General features: G+C 33.7%; 1 protein-coding gene across 2 annotated transcripts in view; it reads left to right on the forward strand.

The window, feature by feature from the left end:
• The window catches only part of GRID2 (glutamate ionotropic receptor delta type subunit 2), a 1,355,750-nt gene that overhangs the window by 1,058,556 nt on the left and 277,875 nt on the right, over positions 1-19,319 (forward strand). For both annotated transcript variants that reach the window (XM_027116924.1, XM_027116925.1), the window contains one exon: positions 13,550-13,862. In XM_027116924.1, coding sequence (XP_026972725.1) covers positions 13,550-13,862 — 313 coding nt within the window. The remainder of the gene's footprint in view (positions 1-13,549; positions 13,863-19,319) is intronic.

Consider the following 19,319-nt stretch of genomic DNA (forward strand, 5'->3'; position numbering starts at 1 on the left):
TATGGTGTTGTCAGAGGCAAAACATCTGTTGCAATAATGAAAAGTATTAATTTCTAGAAATAGGGTGGTGAGCTCCAAGAAACAGGTTTTGATTGAATATAATCCAAATTGCAAGATCAAAATCTATTGCTTATAAGGGGCAAGAAAAAGGAAACGTTCTAAAAATTCTTCAAGGAAGAATGATTAAATTTATCAGAGTACCGTCATAATCATAATCATATTGCGTACCTACCATCTGCTATTTATGTGCTGAAAATTCAAAGGTGACAAAAATAACTGTTGCTTTAAATTCTGTGCACACTTTAGAAAGATTGAATAGCTCTGTGTGTGTGTTACTCAAAGATATTATATAATATTATTTAAAGTTTGATCAAATATTGGAAAAAATATATAGGCATATGTATCGATATATGTAAAAGTAGAAAAGAATCTGGAAGGACATGCATCAATCTTGAAACAGTGGCTATACGTGAAGGTGTGGAAAAGACTGCTGATTGTCCTTAAATATCTGTTCCCTCCTTTCTTAGTAACATAGCTCCTGAATTATAGCCAAATACTGACTGTCCACCATGTACATTTCTTGGCTTCTCTCCTGATGTATGGTCATGTGACTAAGTTCTAACCAATGAGAAGTGTCAGTCATGTGACTAAGTTTTAACCAATGAGAAGTGTCATGAGAATTAAAAAGAAGTGTCATTAGAACCTTCTGGAAATGTTCTTAAAGGGAGGACTTTTGTTCTTACTCTGATCCTCCTCTTTCCTCCTCGCTGGAATGTCAGTAGAATGGCTGTAGCTTAAACAGCCATCTTAAACCATGAGTTGGAAGCTTTGTACTGAGCAGAGCAGAACAAGAGAATATGAGCTGATTTCTAACTCTGGAAGCTTTATCAGCCTGGGACTGTCAGCCGTGAGACTCCTTCTATATTGACATTTAATCCAGTGATATTTTGAGCATTTCTTTCATTTGTAAGAAGAAAATAGGATGGTTTTATATAATTTGACCCTTTAAAATCTAAGATATATTTGTATATTGCTTTTACAGTTTAATGTTTAAATTTACTTTTCATCTTAGTTTTGCTTTTCTTTGTTTTATAGATGGAAAACTTACTAGCCAGTGCTGAAATGTATGTTTTTCTGTTATGTTTTGTTTTCACATTGGCCTATCTTCCATGTTGAGCTAAATGGACTCATATGATTTAATTACCTGACAAATTTACAGTTAGAAAATTTCTTTTCTCACATTTTTAACAGCTAAAACTTGGAAAATGTTTAACTTGCAAATAAGTACCTTACACCGATATTCACCGACTTCTCATGTTTGAGCCCTGCCAAAAATATTTCTCTTCTTATGTCTCTACTGAGTCTGGAAGACATTTTTACAAGTTATTCCACTACTGAAATTTTAGGAATTTTTGAGACTTCTCTCCACTTAAGATGTTGAATTAAGCATAAGCATCTACCTCTTCCTTTTTAGACCTCAAATGACATAACCATACAACCATAGAGGAAAATTTAATATATTACTCTAAATTAAGGTAGGGTGCCTTCCATGAACCAGAGTTGTCAGATTTCAGGAAAGCACACTCCTAAGAAATTGTAGCTTTATCAGAGGACCCCAGAAAAATTCCATTAATTATCAAATTGGATGTAAGTATCTCATTCCAACAGAGGTAATATTGGAGTCCCAAACGAGATTGCAAGTCTATGGGTGACAAGAGAGGGCAGGGAAGGCATAAGTGATTTCATAAGAAAGAAGAAAAGGAAGCAGAGAACATGCATGAAGAGAGCCAAAATAACCTTCAGAAAGAGAAAGTTTAATACCAAGTGTTAATGTGCAGAACACAAATCTGGAACTTGTTATTCCACAACACTGGCTAAGGGGAAGGGACTTAAAAGTGTGCCAGCATAGTACCCTCAGGAAAGCGTTACTTCTGGAGCATCAAGAGAAATTAGAGAACATACGTGCTCCTTGGAGACATGGTAGTGAAGGTAGAGGTCAGTAAAAGAGCAAAATTAAGAATTCTGTAGAAACCAAGCAGAAACAACACATACCAACCCACTGCCACCCACCCCCAAACATCCTCCATTGAAGAAAGCAATGTTACTACACTGACAGAAGGAAGTACTATTGAACAAGGAATCTTATCTACAAGTTATCCAGGAATAGAAAAATAATTGGACAAGTTCTATTCAAAACTAAGAATTAAAGAAAGTATGTCAGTATGTTTCAAAAGTTGATCAACATTCTCCTCACACAACCACAGAGCAAAATAAAATTGTAACATAACACTTCAAACTGAATTAAATGTCTCAAACAAGCATTTGAAATGTTTTAAGGAGAAAATCTAACAGAATCACAAATTCAGAAGCTAATCATTTAAATGGCCAAATGACAAAGAAATGCAACAACCTCAGGATATATTTTTTAAAAAAAAGACAAAAATTATAAGACATAAAGTACAAATTGCTCGAAGGAAATTAAATTACATTGAAGAACAACAAGAAAAAATAATTAAAATGAAATAAAGAAGTAAAAATGTTCAGAGTAAATGAATCAAAATGGAAAATAGGCCAAAAGTATAGCATATGTCTTTGAAGTCTCTGAAGAAGAAAAGCAACACAATGGTACAATTAATATTTAAATCTATAATCTAAGGAAACTTTCTGAAAATGAAACAAATGTACTTAGTGTTCCTAGAAAAGCTGATCCAGGACAATGAACTCTGAGCTATGTCTTAGTAAAATTATTAGACTTCAAAGACAAAAAAAAAAAAAAAAAAGAAATCCTCAAGGCAAAAAAATCAAACTACTTTTAATGGTAGAAAGTTAAATCATTATCAGACTTCTCAAGAGCAACACACGAAGAAAGCCAGCACTAGAGAAGCACTATCAAGAATTTTTTTTTTTAAGTGCAGGCCAAATATTCTGTCATCCATTCAAGATCTCCTTCATGGCTACAGAGAAAAGAGTTTTAAACACACAAGTGCTAAGAGAAAAGTGGACACTTGAGCCCCTCCTGATGAAACAACTAGAGCATGAGCTTCATTCAACCATGAAATAACAGGATAAACTTGACAAAACGACTAATAGTGATCATTTAATATATTTAACTGTAGAAATGATGCTAAAACAAGGTTAGAAACATGGGTTAAATGATAATTTGAAATCATAGTATGGTATAAAAAATGAAAGGATGGTCTTATTAAACACTGGGAGAAAAACAGGGAAAGAAAGGGGAAAATAGAATATCATTATTAACTAGTATAGAAAATAAGTGGAAGTCACCTATTGCATTTAAAACAAAGAAAAAAAAAACAAAGAAGGTTAAGTGAAAAAAAGTGGGGAGTAAGGGCACTATAAAAGGTATAAATATAAAGTTAACCATTATAACAAAAGTACAAACCTTTCTAAAAAGAAAAAAGTAGCAAAAACAAACCACAGAGAAAAACACACAGATATACAAAATTCAAATAATAATAAATAACAAATAATGAAATACATCTTTTGTGTATATATCAAACACAAAATCCTGATAATATACTATCTTCTAAAACACACATAAACATTGACAAAAATCAGTCATGGATTAGGTCTCATGGAAAACACCATTAAGTTCCACTGAGTGGATATATTACAACTAAATTTCTCTGATCAAAATACAATAAAACTAGAAAAAAAACCAAAATTAAAAAATTTTTCCATCTGAAATTAAGAAAGCCTTCTATTAAACAACTTTTGGGAAAAAGGAGAAATACAAATATATATTACAGAGTTTTTTTAAGACATGGTAGTGAAAACACTACATATGAATCTATAAAGAATATTTAAAGGAGTGATTCATAGTCTTAAAAATCCATATCAGGGCTTCCCTGGTGGCACAGTGGTTGAGGATCCGCCTGCCGATGCAGGGGACACGGGTTCGTGCCCCGGTCCGGGAAGATCCCACATGCCGCGGAGCGGCTAGGCCCGTGAGCCGTGGCCACTGAGCCAGCGCGTCTGGAGCCTGTGCTCCGCAACGGGAGAGGCCACAACAGTGAGAGGCCCGCATACCAAAAAAAAAAAAAACCCATATCAATAAAAATGAAAAAAATGGAAATAAATATATTTAATTCCATCTTCAAAAGCTAAAAAATTTATACAGCAAATTTTAACAGAAGATATAAGGAAGATAAAAATAAAAGGAGAAAGTAATAAGGTAAATAATTTTTTAAGTAAATTAAATTAATAAGTTAAATCTTGGTTCTTAGAAAATATCAACAGAAGACAAATCATTAGCTAATCCAATCAAATAAAGAGTAAAGAACTTAGACCAATTTATACAAAAAGTTATCAAGGAATTACCCCACAAAAGAGGACCAGGCCTGGAGTGTTTCACAGGTGAACTCAACTAGTCTTTTAGAGAACAGATAGATCCAGTATTATTCCAGATTTAAGGAGACTAAGAGATACAACAACTAAACTCAAGACATGATCCTGGACTAAATTGTAGGATGGGACAGTATTGGGATCAGTGACAAGGTTGTAATATGGACTGTAGATTAAAGTATGGCATCAATGTAAATTTCCTGAATTTGATAACAGTACTGTTGTTCTGTGTACAGAATATCATTGTTATTTTAAAATAACACATATAGTTGCACTCTGAAAGAGGGAAAAATTAGACTTCAATAAATAGACTAGAATAAATAGAAAAGTATGTTCTTATATCCAAAGACTGTTGAAATATTTTTTTCTGACTAAATTACGTTATCTTGGAGTCCATTCAGCATCCCAAAGTGAATTTATGAATTTATGAGAATGATTTAAAATACATTTGAAGATATATTTACATGGTTTTAGCTTAAAAAAACTCTGAAGGTGATAAAAAGGGAAAGGAAGAAATTCTTGAGCTGTAGATACTGACATAAAGGTAAAACAATTAAAACTGTATGAAATTGGACCAATAAAAAAGAATAGAAATCCCAGAACGTGTGTGTGTTTGTGTGTGTGTGTGTATGCATGTGTGACTGTATGAATTAAGCATATGCTGAAAGAGTCATTTCAAGCCAGGAGAGAAATTATACTTTCTTCTAGAACAATACTCAGGTAATGGGCTAATTGTTTGAAGGGAGGAAGTAATTATGTTCACATCACATTGACTCTGGAGACAGCCTGCCTAGATTGGAATCCTGGATTTTAGCTCTATGACCTTAGTCAAGTTACTTAATCTATCTGTGTCTCAATTTTCTTATCTATAAAATAAAAAGAACAATACTATTTATCTCACAGAATGTTTGTGAAGGTTAATTGAATTAAATATTGAAAAGTATTCAGCTCATAATAAGCACTATATAAATGTTAAATAGTAGTGGCTGTAGTAGTAGTAGTAACAAAATATCCTTGGTACTTGTCTTAATTGGATTTTTAGATGGCTTATCATGTGCTAAGCTATAATCAAAATAATACCATTCTTAATATTATTTAGCCATAAGAAAGAATGAAATTCTGCCATTTGTAGCAATGTGGATGGACCTAGAGAATATTATGCTTAGTGAATTAAGTCAGACAGAGAGAAACAAATACTGTATGATATCACTTATATGTGGAGTCTAAAAAATAAAATGAATGTATATAGCAAAACAGAAGCAACTCAGATATAGCATTAAGGGAGTTGCAATAGTGGTCATCTTATTGGAATTTGACTGTTTTCTTTATAATTTTTTGTTCCTTAAAATTTTTCTAGGATTTTTAAGTATGATCTTAATTTCAGAGTAAAAGTTACTTTAACCACAATTTCATTGGTTCAACCTCGATATTTATTCATTTCCAGTGGTATATTTGAAAAGTAGTGGATATTGTAGTATGTGTTTATAATTGAAACTGAAATATTAATCTGTAACCGTGACATAACATATCTGTTTCTTTCAAAGAAATGCATAAAATCTTGACATTGAGAAAATTAATAATTTGTGATTAATTTTACAGTTTGATTATTTTTCTTTTCCCCAACTTACATATTATATTTATTTAGAAAGGTCTGTTGAAACTTTAAAGTCTTTTAAAGTCTTTAGAACAAAAATATTTATATTCCCATATTAGCAAATAGAGAATTATCGTAATATAAGGTCTCAAGAAATAATTTTTTAAATTACAATTTCAAGGTTGGAAAGGCTCTTATATTACCAATTTCAGTCTATTCATTATACAGATGAGTAATCTAAATTGATGGTTTGGCTACTTGCCCAAAGTCATGTCATACATCTTAAATGAAGATGTAAAACTCGAACACATTCTTCGTTTCTTCTTCCCTCTCACCTTTCCTCCCTTCCATCCTTCCTCCCCCCTTCCTTTCTTCCTCTCTTAGCTTTCTTCAATGTCTACTTTCTCCCAAGCAAACCTGAAATTTTTACATTAAAACATTATTTCAAGACTAAAGAATATAAAATGATATTTCAGAAAGCTGTCAAGAAATTTTTAAAATTTATTCATAGTTCATACTTGGTGAAGAGTAGAAGAAAATGTATGGTTTAAGAAGCTGAATAGGCAGAGATAGACCTAGTGCTTGTTAAATGTGTGCTAAAGCTCTTCAGTAAATATTTTCCTTCCACTTTGCACAAAAAATCTTTAAGGTGGGAATGATAAGGGGAAAATACTTAAAGTAATTGAAGCTCATGATAGGCACTTTTAATGAGTTTGAATTTCCACTTACAAATGAACGATATCCCAGGGGGATAAATGCATTTCCTGAGGTGATATATGAGTTACTATAGATAATGTGTACAAAACATGAAAAAAAGGGCTGTTATATAGTTGGAGGTTGGCATATTCAAAATTAGAAAAGGAAATTTATTCTGACAGAGCAATGAATTTGATTTTATTCTCTGGTAAAATTATGGAATGGATTATTAATCCGATGTGTTGTAGATGGTAAAAAAAAAAAAGTAAGCAGTTCATTTTCTTTTTTGATGGCATTAGCTATTCATAAAATGAATATCTGATTATTCATATATTTTGAGTTCAATAATGCCTTTTACAAAACACTTAAAAACTATATAGAGGACTTCTCTGGTGGTGCAATGGGTAAGAATCCGCCTGCCAATGCAGGGGACATGGGTTCAAGCCCTGTTCCGGGAAGACCCTACATGCCGTGGAGCAACTAAGCCCGTTTGCCACAACTACTGAGCCTGTACTCTACAGCCTGCGAGCCACAACTACTGAGCCCACGTGCCACTACTACTGAAGCCCACATGCCTAGAGCCTGTGCTCCGCAACAAGAGAAGGCACCGCAATGAGAAGACTGCACACTGCAACGAAGAGTAGCCCCCGCTCGCCACAACTAGAGAAAGCCCGTGCACAGCAACGAAGACCCAACGCGGCAAAAAAATAAATAAATATAATTAAAAAACAAAACAAAACTATATAGAGCTACTTGGCTAGATGACAGTGTAGTAAAGAATACTCATAGGTGATTAAAAAACATATCTCGGGTATTAACTAATTAGCTGTTTTCAAAGGGGGTAGAACTTTAGAGGCAAGTTTCAATACTTTGAGCTTTCCCATGTACTCTTCATCAATGTTTTACTAGTAATATGATTGAAGAATTAAAGGCCTGCTTCTCAAACTTCGAAATGATGCAGAGCTAGCAGAAAAAGTTGATATAATGGTTGATAGTAAAGATTCAAAATATTTCAGATAGATGTGAAGGTCAAAAGAAACAAAGAATGAAATTGATGAAAGATAAATACAAGATCCAACATTTTGCTTCAAAATCAACTGCATAGGATTTCTGAGGACTTCTGGATTGACAGTATTTTATTTTAAAATATTTTGAAAATTTATTTAATCCTAAGTTTAAGTCAATGGTAATTCACCTAGTAAAAATGATTCAGACTCCAATGTCATTTAAAAAACTGTATTATTCTTATCATCTGAGGAAACATTTATGAATTGGACTATGTTCACAGGCAAATGACCAGTATTTTGAGGGATATGGAAATCATATCTTGAGAAGAGTGATTGAATAAGCAAATTATTTTTTATTTTAAAATAATATTTCCAAGTAAGGAATAAGATAGCATTCGACAGGTATTTTAAGAATAGTCGTAGAACAGATCTATTTAGATTTATAATGTGATGTATTGATAACAAAGCTAACACACTTAATAGAGGATACAGAGAAGCATATATCAATCATAATAACACCAAGGCTTTGTATTAATTAGAATATTGCAAATATAAATTGTTCATCTTAGCAACTGGGCTTGTTATACTATTAAATAATATAGCGTTTGTGGAGCATGTAACAAGGTACTAGGTATATAGTAAACATTAAATAAATGTATGACTATTGGTATTACTAACATAATGTCGTTAACATTATGTTCAAGCATAAACTAGATAATTGTTAGATATGATCAGTTATTTCAAATTAAATTTAGAGTAAATGTGTTCCAACTTCTCTGAGTGTAAACTTCTAAGAGTCAATGATCATGTGGCGTATTTGTCGTGCCCTATTGTATTATCCATCCATCTCCTTCTCATGACTTGAAAGAATGTAAATATTTCCTTTCAAGAAAAATGTTACAACTGTGTAATTAGAATAGTTTTGAAAAACAATTATCTATATTCCAGGTTTAGTGCTAATTCTTATCACAATTCAAATAATCACTTTTACATTAAACACTTGACATATAATAATATTTTTTAACATATTAAACATACTATAGTAGACTCAATTACCTTAGCTAGTGGCAAATGACATAAACATAAATAAATTGATAAGCCAAGAACTTGATTTTAATTATTGAAGTAATCATTCATGAAGATATAAATTTTTTGTCACTGCTACAAAATTTAGCAAATTTTTATGTTGCCATTTTATTTTTATTCTGTAAAATTCCCTCTCCGTCAAGTATGCTGAGAAATAGGGAGATAATTTATAAGAATTGGGTAATGAATATCTAGTGAATGTTCTATCTTCTTTCATTCATATATGAAGCAAGTATTTATTAATCATGAATCTATGCCAGACAAATGTGCTTGATACAGGAACATGTCAATCTTTTTAAAAAGTGACAGTCCCTGCCTTCACAGAGCTTGTGGTCTAGTAGAAAAATTCATTGTTCAAAAATCATACAAATAATGTAAAATTGCAACTCTCATACTGTTAGGGAAGTGAGGGATGCAGGCTTCTGATGGTGTAAACAAAAAGAATTACTATTCCAGTCAAAAGAGCCATGGATAGCTTTCCTGAGGAAGTGATAATTGAGCTGATTTATGAATATGAATAAAAGTTTACTTGAAGAAGTTTCAGGAGGGTCAATTCAGACAGTACAATCAGCATGTATGAAGATCCTGCATTGGGAAGAAGTGCTGGAAAGAAAAATGGTCCAGTAGGAATATGTCGAGGTAGGTGGAAGATAGTGTATCCAAAGATGTATAGGCTTTGTTAAAGATTTTAATCTTTTTCCTAAAAGCAGTGCAAATCCACTGAAAACCTTTACATTGTGGCAGGGACAGGATCAGATGTGCTCAACAGAACGAATACTTTGGCTGCAATAGGGAGGTTAGAGATGAGAAAAGGTAGATTTCAGGTAGACTCGTAAGGAGCCCTGGAAAGCAATGATGAGAGCTGAAAATAGTAGAGAAGTGAATGGATATTAGGATTCTCAGTAGGTAGAATCAGAAGTGACAGACAGGATAGGGGAATAAGACTGAGAAAAATAATGAGATCACCGAGATTTAAGACTTACATAAAAAGATTTTCATTGAAGCAGAAAATATTGGAAGAGACTGGTTTGAGTTGAATGCCTCTAGTATGATCTTGGCCATGTTAAATTTGAGATGTTTTTGAGACATCCAATAGAAATATCAATTATGTAATTGCATAAATCAGTATATACTCCAGAGCTCATCTCTGTATCTACAAATGTAAATTTTGTAAATCATGTGTATAGATGGGAGTCAATGGAGGTAATGATATGAATGGGATTGCCTAGGCAGAGGATCTCCTATGAAAAAAGGGTGTAGGTCCAAGTCCAGAGGATTGCCGACATGGGCTTGAAAAGGAACTGAGAAAGAGGCTTAATCATGACATGAAAATTCAAGGAAAATAATGTTTATGGTGGAGGGGGCCATCATCACTGTCAAATATTGTCAAGAAGCCTAAACAGATGAGCACTAAATTATATCCATTTGATTCAATAGTGTAAACATTAAGAAGCGCTGCGTCCATTGAGTAGTCGAACACTCGATAATATGAATACAAAAGAGTCTTCCAGAGTGACTGTGAGGTGTGGAAATACAGACAAATGTTTAGAGAAAATTGACTATGAAAAAGTGAGAGAAAAAGGGTAGCAAGTGGGAGTCAGAAGTCAGAGACAGTAAAAGGAAAGGTTTTTCTCTTTTTGTTTTTATTTTAATGAGAAAGAGTTAAAGAACCTTTTCATGGGAAATCAACAATTGGTAGATGATGTTGAATACAAGAGATGGGAGTTTAAGCATCTGAACTGGAGGGGATTTGTTGATAAGTTTACTGATGGAGGTTTGGCATTAGAAAGGAAGACATCTCCTCTATCACAAATAAAAGTTAAATAGAATAAGCTGGATGTGGGATATAGGTTGAGAAGTAGAAATACGTGTGAATTTTAATTCAGTATCTTCTGATTCTCTATAAAGTAGCAGTGAATGTCATCTGAGAATTAGGGGAAGTGAGAAGATTAAATGTTTTATGAGGCTAATGGTTTGAAAAGTCATTGTTGAAACTGAACAAGTGAGTTGACATACACATACACACATGCATGCATACATACAGAAATAGATAGACTAATAATAGAAGGAAAGAGAAAGAGAGAGAGAGAGAAAGAAAGAGAAAGAAAGATAAGAAAGAAAGAAAGGGAGGGGAGGGAGGAAGAAAGATACATGTGATTGATCATTTCTGGTTACTTAGACATATTCAAAAAGTTTCAGGACCATCTTTCTGAATCAGTGGTTCTCGCCTTTTTTTTTTTTTCTGCTCCAGTACAGCTTCTCTACAAGTAAGGACTACCACATACTCATATCAAGCATGGTGGTCTGCTATATCACTGATTCTGAAGGCTGGATTGAGGTACTTCCTTAGGAAGGTGTATACAAATCTCAGAGATAGGAAAATGTGTGTGTATAAGTATGTGTCGTGTGTGTATGCAAATGCATTTGTGCAGTTTGAAAAAGCCCATTATATGATTCTAGTATCCTCTCCACAGGGAGACTGGCAATTTCTTCTTGAGAATAAAATAGCCAAGTGTTGAAAGTGGACCAGAATTGAGGAAGTTCTCCATAGAACTAGGACAAGCAATTACTATATTTAATAAATATTTTAGCACATACAAAATTATCAGTTCACTTTTCCGAAAGAAAACAATAACAAACCACAGCACATCTTCCCTAGATATTTTTCTTTATTACCTTATAGAAATTCACTTTGTGATACATACAAATATCTATTATTAAAATCAGTATAGTGACTATTCTAATTCATAGTCATTAAATGTAAAACATTTATTTATTAGCAAAATATTTATGAACATTTACAAATATTCAATCAACATGTCAGCAAATCTCTCCTTAGGTGGAATTTTCTGCCTTTAGTTGAGTCATAAAATGCTTTGGGTCCCTAGTGCATCAATTCGTAAATTACTGATCCACAGTACTTTAATATCCTGAAAAAAGAAATGTACTTTTTGAGAGCCTAATTGAATCTTGAGGAGTTATTTATTCACCATTAAGATTGAGATAAATGAGTCAGCTCACAATAGTCATACTAAAGACAGTTATATTCATTTCACAAATAGATAAACTGAAGCTCAGAAAAGGTAGGACTAGAGAGCTAAGGATCCAGGTTAGATTTTCCTTCTGAAAAGACCCAATTCCTAGTAACTAAGCTATGCTAAATAAATATATGAGCTTGAAAGCAATAACTATTTCTCTGAAAATTCATTTCCATATAGAGTTATTAACTTTAATACCTCTCAGTTAATAATCCGAAACTCATAATTCTTAATGTTAATATAGCCTTGTTGCAGTGTAAATAGTACAATTAAGAAAAGCAAAATTTCAGACTCTTTTAAGGTAAAAACTCTCCTAAAACCAGTTATCCTAATTGCTTACAATATGAGTCATTTGGAAAACAAATGATTTCTTGCAGTATGGTAAAGTGATTATATTATGAGCCCTGGCTTTGCAGTAAGAAAAACATTGCTTTAATATCTGGCTTCTAAACTTATTAACTGTGAGAACTGAATGAGTTACTTAAACTCTTGAAGTTTCAGTTTCTTCATCTATGAAATGGAGAGGAAAACATGTAATTCATAACTCATTGTAAGGATTAAATGAGAAAAGTTATTTAAATACTTAGCACTGTATAGATGGGCTGATACACACACACACACACACACACACACACACACACACACACACACACACAGACATACACACAATGCTTAACTTTAGCTAGACTATTTTTGCAGCTGTTATTACTTCAGAGACTAGATGTATGGGAATTGGTTTAGCATTCCACTAGGCATGTTAATTTTCATGTCTTTTTTTTTCTCCAAAGGCATTAAAACCAGTTTCTATATTCTTTCATCAAACTATAAAAAAAAAAAAGAATAATGAAAATGTTCAATTTACTATTGTTTGTGTTTGTCTGAAAGGAGTTTTGCACAGGTTTAGTCACAGCCACAGATAATTATTTCAAATAAGATGCATCTGTTAGATATTTAAATATGTTTTCATATCATAGAATTTAAATGTGAAGTCATTTGTTATGTGCTGTCACTGCAATTCTGCCATGTGCCTTATATAAGTAAAATAGCATGTGCTCTGTGTGGTTCTGAGTGCTAACACTGAGAATCCAAGACACATACTGAGAACAATGGTTATTGCTCCAAGAAGAATTATCTGTTTCCTTAATCTTTAATTGTTCATTAAAATGTTTCAAGGTTTAAAAAATAAAATTATGGTAGCAACCCCTGGTGTATGATGTTATAACTTAATGCTATGAAATCTCTAATAAATTCTAATATATTTAGAACCCAATAATATAAATTTTGATCCAGAGAAATCTAAACCAAGGGTGAAATGCCACGTTGAGGTTTTTTTTTTTTTGATAACTTAGATGTTAAGAACATGTTGAATATCTTGGGAACATTTTCTCAGGAAAAATTCTTTAGAATAAGTTTTACCTTTGCTACTGTGTTAATGATGGCTTTGATAAAATGACCCAAGGAAAAAAGACAATTTCCTTCAGGCATTATCTGTGTCTGAAATATTCTTCACTGATTTCACATGCACTGATAATATGAACAAGGTAATTTGTCTAACTCTGGTGGGCCAAGATTTGCAGTAGGAAATGAAAAATTCACATATAGGTCTTCTCTAAGAAGTCTCTGCAGTGTTTTTCAGTTTATATAAAAAGGCTTAAGATGTTGCCTGAGGCATCTATTTTATTTTCCTCAAGGCAAGCTAAAGTGCCACAAATCAAGTTGTTTTTCACACTGTTAATGTATTCCTGTCTCTTTCAATTTCTCAGAGGGCCGACATAGGGATTTCTGCTTTGACTATCACCCCAGACCGTGAGAATGTGGTGGACTTTACAACACGTTACATGGACTACTCAGTGGGAGTCCTACTTCGAAGGGCTGAAAAGACAGTGGATATGTTTGCCTGTCTTGCACCATTTGATCTCTCACTATGGGCTTGCATTGCTGGCACAGTTCTTCTGGTCGGTCTACTGGTCTACCTCTTGAATTGGCTTAATCCCCCAAGATTACAAATGGGGTCGATGACTTCTACCACTCTCTACAACTCCATGTGGTTTGTGTATGGATCCTTTGTACAGCAAGGTAAGGAAAATATATATATTTCAGTACAAAAAAGGAATGTGATGTTTCATATGCCATGCATTCAGTTAAGAACGTTCTGTGTCTTGACATCAGTAAGTGTTCTAAAGGTCTTTACAGCAATGCTAAGAAAAGAACATTTCTTGCTCTTTCCTAGTGGATCTCAAACAGCAGATTTTCAGTAAAAAATGGTACAGTATCTTTTGCTGTAAGTTCAGTTTTATCAACAAAGCCAAAGATGAATGTCAGAGGTAAGGTTCACAAGAAACTCAAGAGATTTTCCTTCCCAAGCTCCGATTCTGAGAAATAGCCTTTCTATTTCTCAGATAAATACTTACTGAGATTTATGAAAATACTTACTACCAGAGCAGATATTGCTTAATTATTTATGTGTATAAGAGATGTTAAGACTTGCTGTTTGTTGAGAGACATTGTTTCATGTATTAAAAATATTCATTGGCAGTGAAAAGACTTTAAGATTCTGATAAGAAATTTACGCTTTATCTTTCACTTTAATATATAATTTTTACCAGTTAACTTATAATTTCATTATATTCTAAACAATGTCTTTGTTGTGTTATTCAGTAGTCAATCTGCCTACTCTTTAAACTTATCTAGGTAATTACTTGACTCTTATTGTTTCAGAATAGAACAATATTTATTGAGCCCCTTACTTGAGACTACTGCCATCATAGAAAATGAAATAATAAAATACTTAGGGGATTGATAGTTTCTTCAATATGTATTGAAGAGAAGACATAGGTGTCACAATGGAGACACATGATTCTTTTGCCTTAATATTTACAACTCTCAATAACATCTTACTTTTTATATACACTTGCTATTGGATCTTCCATTAAATTTCATTCTTTCTATTCTCATTTAACTAATCATAAGGTTTGTCTAGACTTTTCATCTCTACTTTCTCACATAAAATCTATCCCGCAAAACTCTGTAAGCATGCTTTTTCCCGCTACCTTTCTGTATCTGTGTATCTTTATCGCAGATATTTTTGGTCCATTCATTAATCACTAATCTAGTAGATATTTAATCCATGCTATTTATTTAAGTAGAACTTTGCTAGGCACTGAGTATACAGTTGGGAGCAAGGGAGTCATTGCCATCATTGAGCTACAAGTCTTGTGGGATGCAAACATGTAAAATCCACGTGTGATAGAGACTGTTAGAGATCATAGTCGTGGAGAGGGTGAATATATCTTAATGTCGCAAAGAAGGCTTTTTGAATTAGTACTGTATAAACAGAGACAGAAGTAACTATGCAAAGAGCTTATTGAAGAAGAGGATGGGGGAAAGGATACATAGATGGTAGGATAGAATTTAAGACCAAGAAGTGAGGGAGAAATCAGAATAGACTATGCAGAATAGACTATGGGGCTGGTAAAGATGAGGCTGAAGATATATTTGTTATTATCAGGGGTTTGAATTTGATCTTCAGGGAAATTATCAGTAATTTAAAGGTATTAAACAGGGAAATGCATGTTTAAATTTTTACTATAATCAGAAACATTGTGATTATAGTATGGATAAAATTGAAAGAGAGCAATGTGGAAAGGGAAACAAATTATCAGAGTATTATAATAACTAAATAAAGAGTTAATGTGGCTTGCACAAAGGTAAGATGACACTGGGAATCAAGAGAAGGGTATTGGTGAATTGGAATCTATAGAACCTGATAAATTATATAGTGCTATGGGGATTGGTACTGAAGGAGAAAAAGGAGGTGAAATTTTATCCTAGGTTTCTGGATTGGGCAATTACGTGTATTGGTTGTCGATGTCATTTTCTGGGGAAAAAAATCAAGAAGAGCAGGTGTGATGTGGAAGATGATACATTCATTTTGGTACATTTGAGTTGAGGTATCTGTGAAATATCCAGGGGTATATTTCTAATGCTTGTTAATGGTTTGATATATTTGTCAGAAGCACAGAAGAGACATCTGGGCTAACAGATTGAGGAGATATTGGCATGTAGGAGATAATTGAAGCCATGGAAGTGAACAAGATCGTACAGAGTAGTTGTTCTCAACTGCATACTCCTGATTGAGGACGACTGACTCAGAGAGGGCCTAGGACAGAGCCCTAAGGAAAGGAATGGGTAGATGAGATTTCAGTGATAACTAATAAGTAGTGACAAGAAAGATGCAAGTACCATGTGTACCATCTAGTGGTATACATACCAAGTAAAGACAATATTTGAATATGGAAGATTGGTTGACGGTGTTAAACATTTCAAAGAATGAAGTAAAATTAATACTTGAAAGGTGTTCATTGGATTTGGCAATAACCTTGTTATTGGTAGTATTCCAGTGACTAGAGCTGCATAATAAATTCCTCGAAAACTTATCAGTTTCGTGGGTCACAAATTTAGACAGGACATGGTGTGGATGGCTTGTGTCTGCTCAATGATGTCTGAAGCCTCAGCTAGACAGCCCAAAGTCTGGAGGCTGAACTTATCTGAAGGCTTGTTCATTTCATTCACACGTCTGGTGGTTAATGCTGGCAGAGAGCTGGTGACCTCAGTTTTCCTCTACGGCCTTTCTCCATAGGATAGTTTGGCTTTCTCACACCATGATGATTGATTTCTCTATAGAGCGTGTCCCCAAAATAGGGGAAAGAGTCAGTGAAACGGAAGAATTTTTTAGTCCAGGTTGGGGATCACAAACTTGTATGATGGTGTGAGCTTCTCTTGCAGGAAACACTCTGGATGTGCCACCTCATGGCTTTGTCATGAGAATTTAAATGGTTTTAAAATGTGAAGTTCTTAGATACAGTAACTTATAGAAGTGTCACATAAGTGTTTACTCAGTAAATAAAAAACAAATTAGTCTCAGCTGTGGATAGTTAGACACACGAGAAAAGGATAACAAGGCAGGTTATTTTAGATTATTAGCAAGACGGTGGTTGTGAAATAGTAGATTCTAGGGTATATGGAGCAATAAAAAATAGAAAGACCAATAATCAGAGTGTAATAGAGAGTAAGACTGGAAAGTAAGAAAGTGGTAGTGGGAGAGAGTAGAGTTCTTGGTGAGGCCAAAGAACAACTGTAGAAATATCAGTGTGAGATAGTTCAAAGTTTGTATTGACAAAATGGGACACCTGAGCCTAACATTTTTGAGATGAAACAGTAGAGGACAAGTTACAGGTGTGTAGATGTGGATTCCTGAAGAGTTGGTGAAGAACTTCAAAGCTGATCAACTGAGAATCCAGAGGAGTAGATGAGCCATCTGTAATGATGGTTGGCTTGGATTAGAGAGAAAGAAAATAAGCCGTGTGCCAAAATTGTCAATAAATGAGGATAGATATCTAGGATGTTGATAAACATGAGTACTGACTAGAAATAGAAGGTGGTAAGGCTACATGTAACTAACCTTTCTGTTTATCTCACTTCTTCCCATTCCATCTAGTTTTTCTGTGCATGGTTTCAATAACTACGAAAATCTAGATGACTCCCAAATCTATATCATCCTTGAATTTTAGGTTTATGTACTCTCACTAGACTCTCTGGACATATCAGAGATACCACAAATTCCAACATGCCAATAATTGGATTTTTTTGCACTTTAAACCTTTATAGCCTCTCGTGTTCTCTATTCTAGCTGATGCATTAGCAACCACTCAGACTTACAGGTTAGAAACTTTGAAAACAGTTTTGATTTTTTCTTCCTTCTATCCCTTATATCCAACTATAAGTCATGCAAATTTTACTTCATACTTATTTCTAGGAGTGGAAATCTCTTCTCACCTAGAGAGATAAGACCTGGATTTTTACCTAGATTAGGCCTATCTCATTTCTCATCTGAGCTACAGGAATCTCATAATAGGTCTTTCTTTTTCAGTTTTGTTTCCTGCAAATATATGCTCCACATACTTACACATATACTCAAATTATCACTGTCATGGAGAGCTAACCACATAATTCCCATTCCTCAAATATTTCCTTGGCTCCCCAGTGCCCACAGTTTAAAGTTATTTAGAGCATGAACAATACTCCATCGTTTGGGTCTTCACCAGTCTTGATTCTCATCTCCTACCACTCATGGCTCACATGTAATTGTCCAGTTATTCCAAACTGCTTTTGTCTCTTGAACAGAAGACAAGACTGTGTCTTGCCTCTCTGCCTTTGCTTCTACTCTTTTCAAATCGTGAAATGCCTTTATTACCAATTGCTTAATCTCTACGCCCACTCTCTGCTTTCATATGGCAAATTCCTGTGCATCCTCTAGTTCTTATTCTGATCTCACTTCCTTCAGGAAGTCTTTGCGTTTTCTTTTGTCTCCACCTGAGTCCTTTGAACACAAGATAGTGTCCTATTTATCTTTATAGTCTCTTTGCCTAATTCAGTGTCTTGTACGTATTAGGTGTTTAATAAATGCATACTGATCAACTAAATAAGTGAATAAATGCTAAATACTTAACTAAATCAAGCATGGAATTAACTGCAACACTGTGTTTATTAGATTACAGTCTATTGCCCAATGACTTAAACTCACTTAAACCAAACAGGAAGTTATCAGAATGTCTTCACTGGTGTATTTTCTCAAGTAGCTAAGATGAGAAACTTATAAATAAGGTTTCCCATTGGTTGAAGCCTTACTTTTGAGAATGTTGACAAGCTTATGGACTGGCTTTCTGAATTCTGTCTCCAGGTGGCCCAGTTTCAGCAAGTTTTGGAGAACACCCAAAAGAAAAAGATAAATAAAATTATCCATATGGTTACATGCTTTTCTAGTCTGTAAACAGGCTTCAGATATCAAAAGTTATAAATATGTTAAGCACTTTTCTATCTCAACTGCTCCCTTAAATAAGTTGTACAGCCTGTGGGTTGATTATACATTTATACGAATTCATAATGATGCATCATGCTGAATTGCATATGATTAACTACTTCATCTCTGAAATGTTACTATTCTTCCACCTGCTAACAATGGAAAAGGTGAATTCATTAAAAGGTACTGAAAGTATCTTTACACTTTGATTAAAAATAAATTAAGAAAAGACTTCAAAAACCCCATGAAAAAAAGAATCAGTCAATGAAGTGTCCATGCACAGGCAATGAAGTTTGGAATTAGTGATAATTTCTAATAAAAATATAGTCTTTTAAGGAGAAGTACAGTAATATTTCTGAATTATTTCAGAATTACGGTCTTTAATGAGCCACTAGAGACTAGATTGAGTAGGAATAAAAGGGCATTTCATGTATTATCATATAGATGTTTGAAAAAAGAGTTCAGGGACAGCTAAAAGCAGGAAAATGTTAAATATACGTAAGCTGTTTACTAATCCTGATTTTTTTAAAAAATCTGTAACTTCAGAGCATTCCAGAAAAACAGCTTAGGGAATCCAACTGTGCAAAATCAGTATGGTCCATTATAGAGATAAACTTAGTACATCTGTTTGGCTAGAACATTAGAGTTTGTGAATTAGGCAGTTTAATGCATGA

Source organism: Aethalodelphis obliquidens, unplaced genomic scaffold (genome assembly GCF_003676395.1).
Source record: "Aethalodelphis obliquidens isolate GAN/ISIS:26980383/991018 unplaced genomic scaffold, ASM367639v1 scaffold17, whole genome shotgun sequence".
In the NCBI taxonomy this organism is placed as follows: Eukaryota; Metazoa; Chordata; class Mammalia; order Artiodactyla; family Delphinidae; genus Aethalodelphis; species Aethalodelphis obliquidens.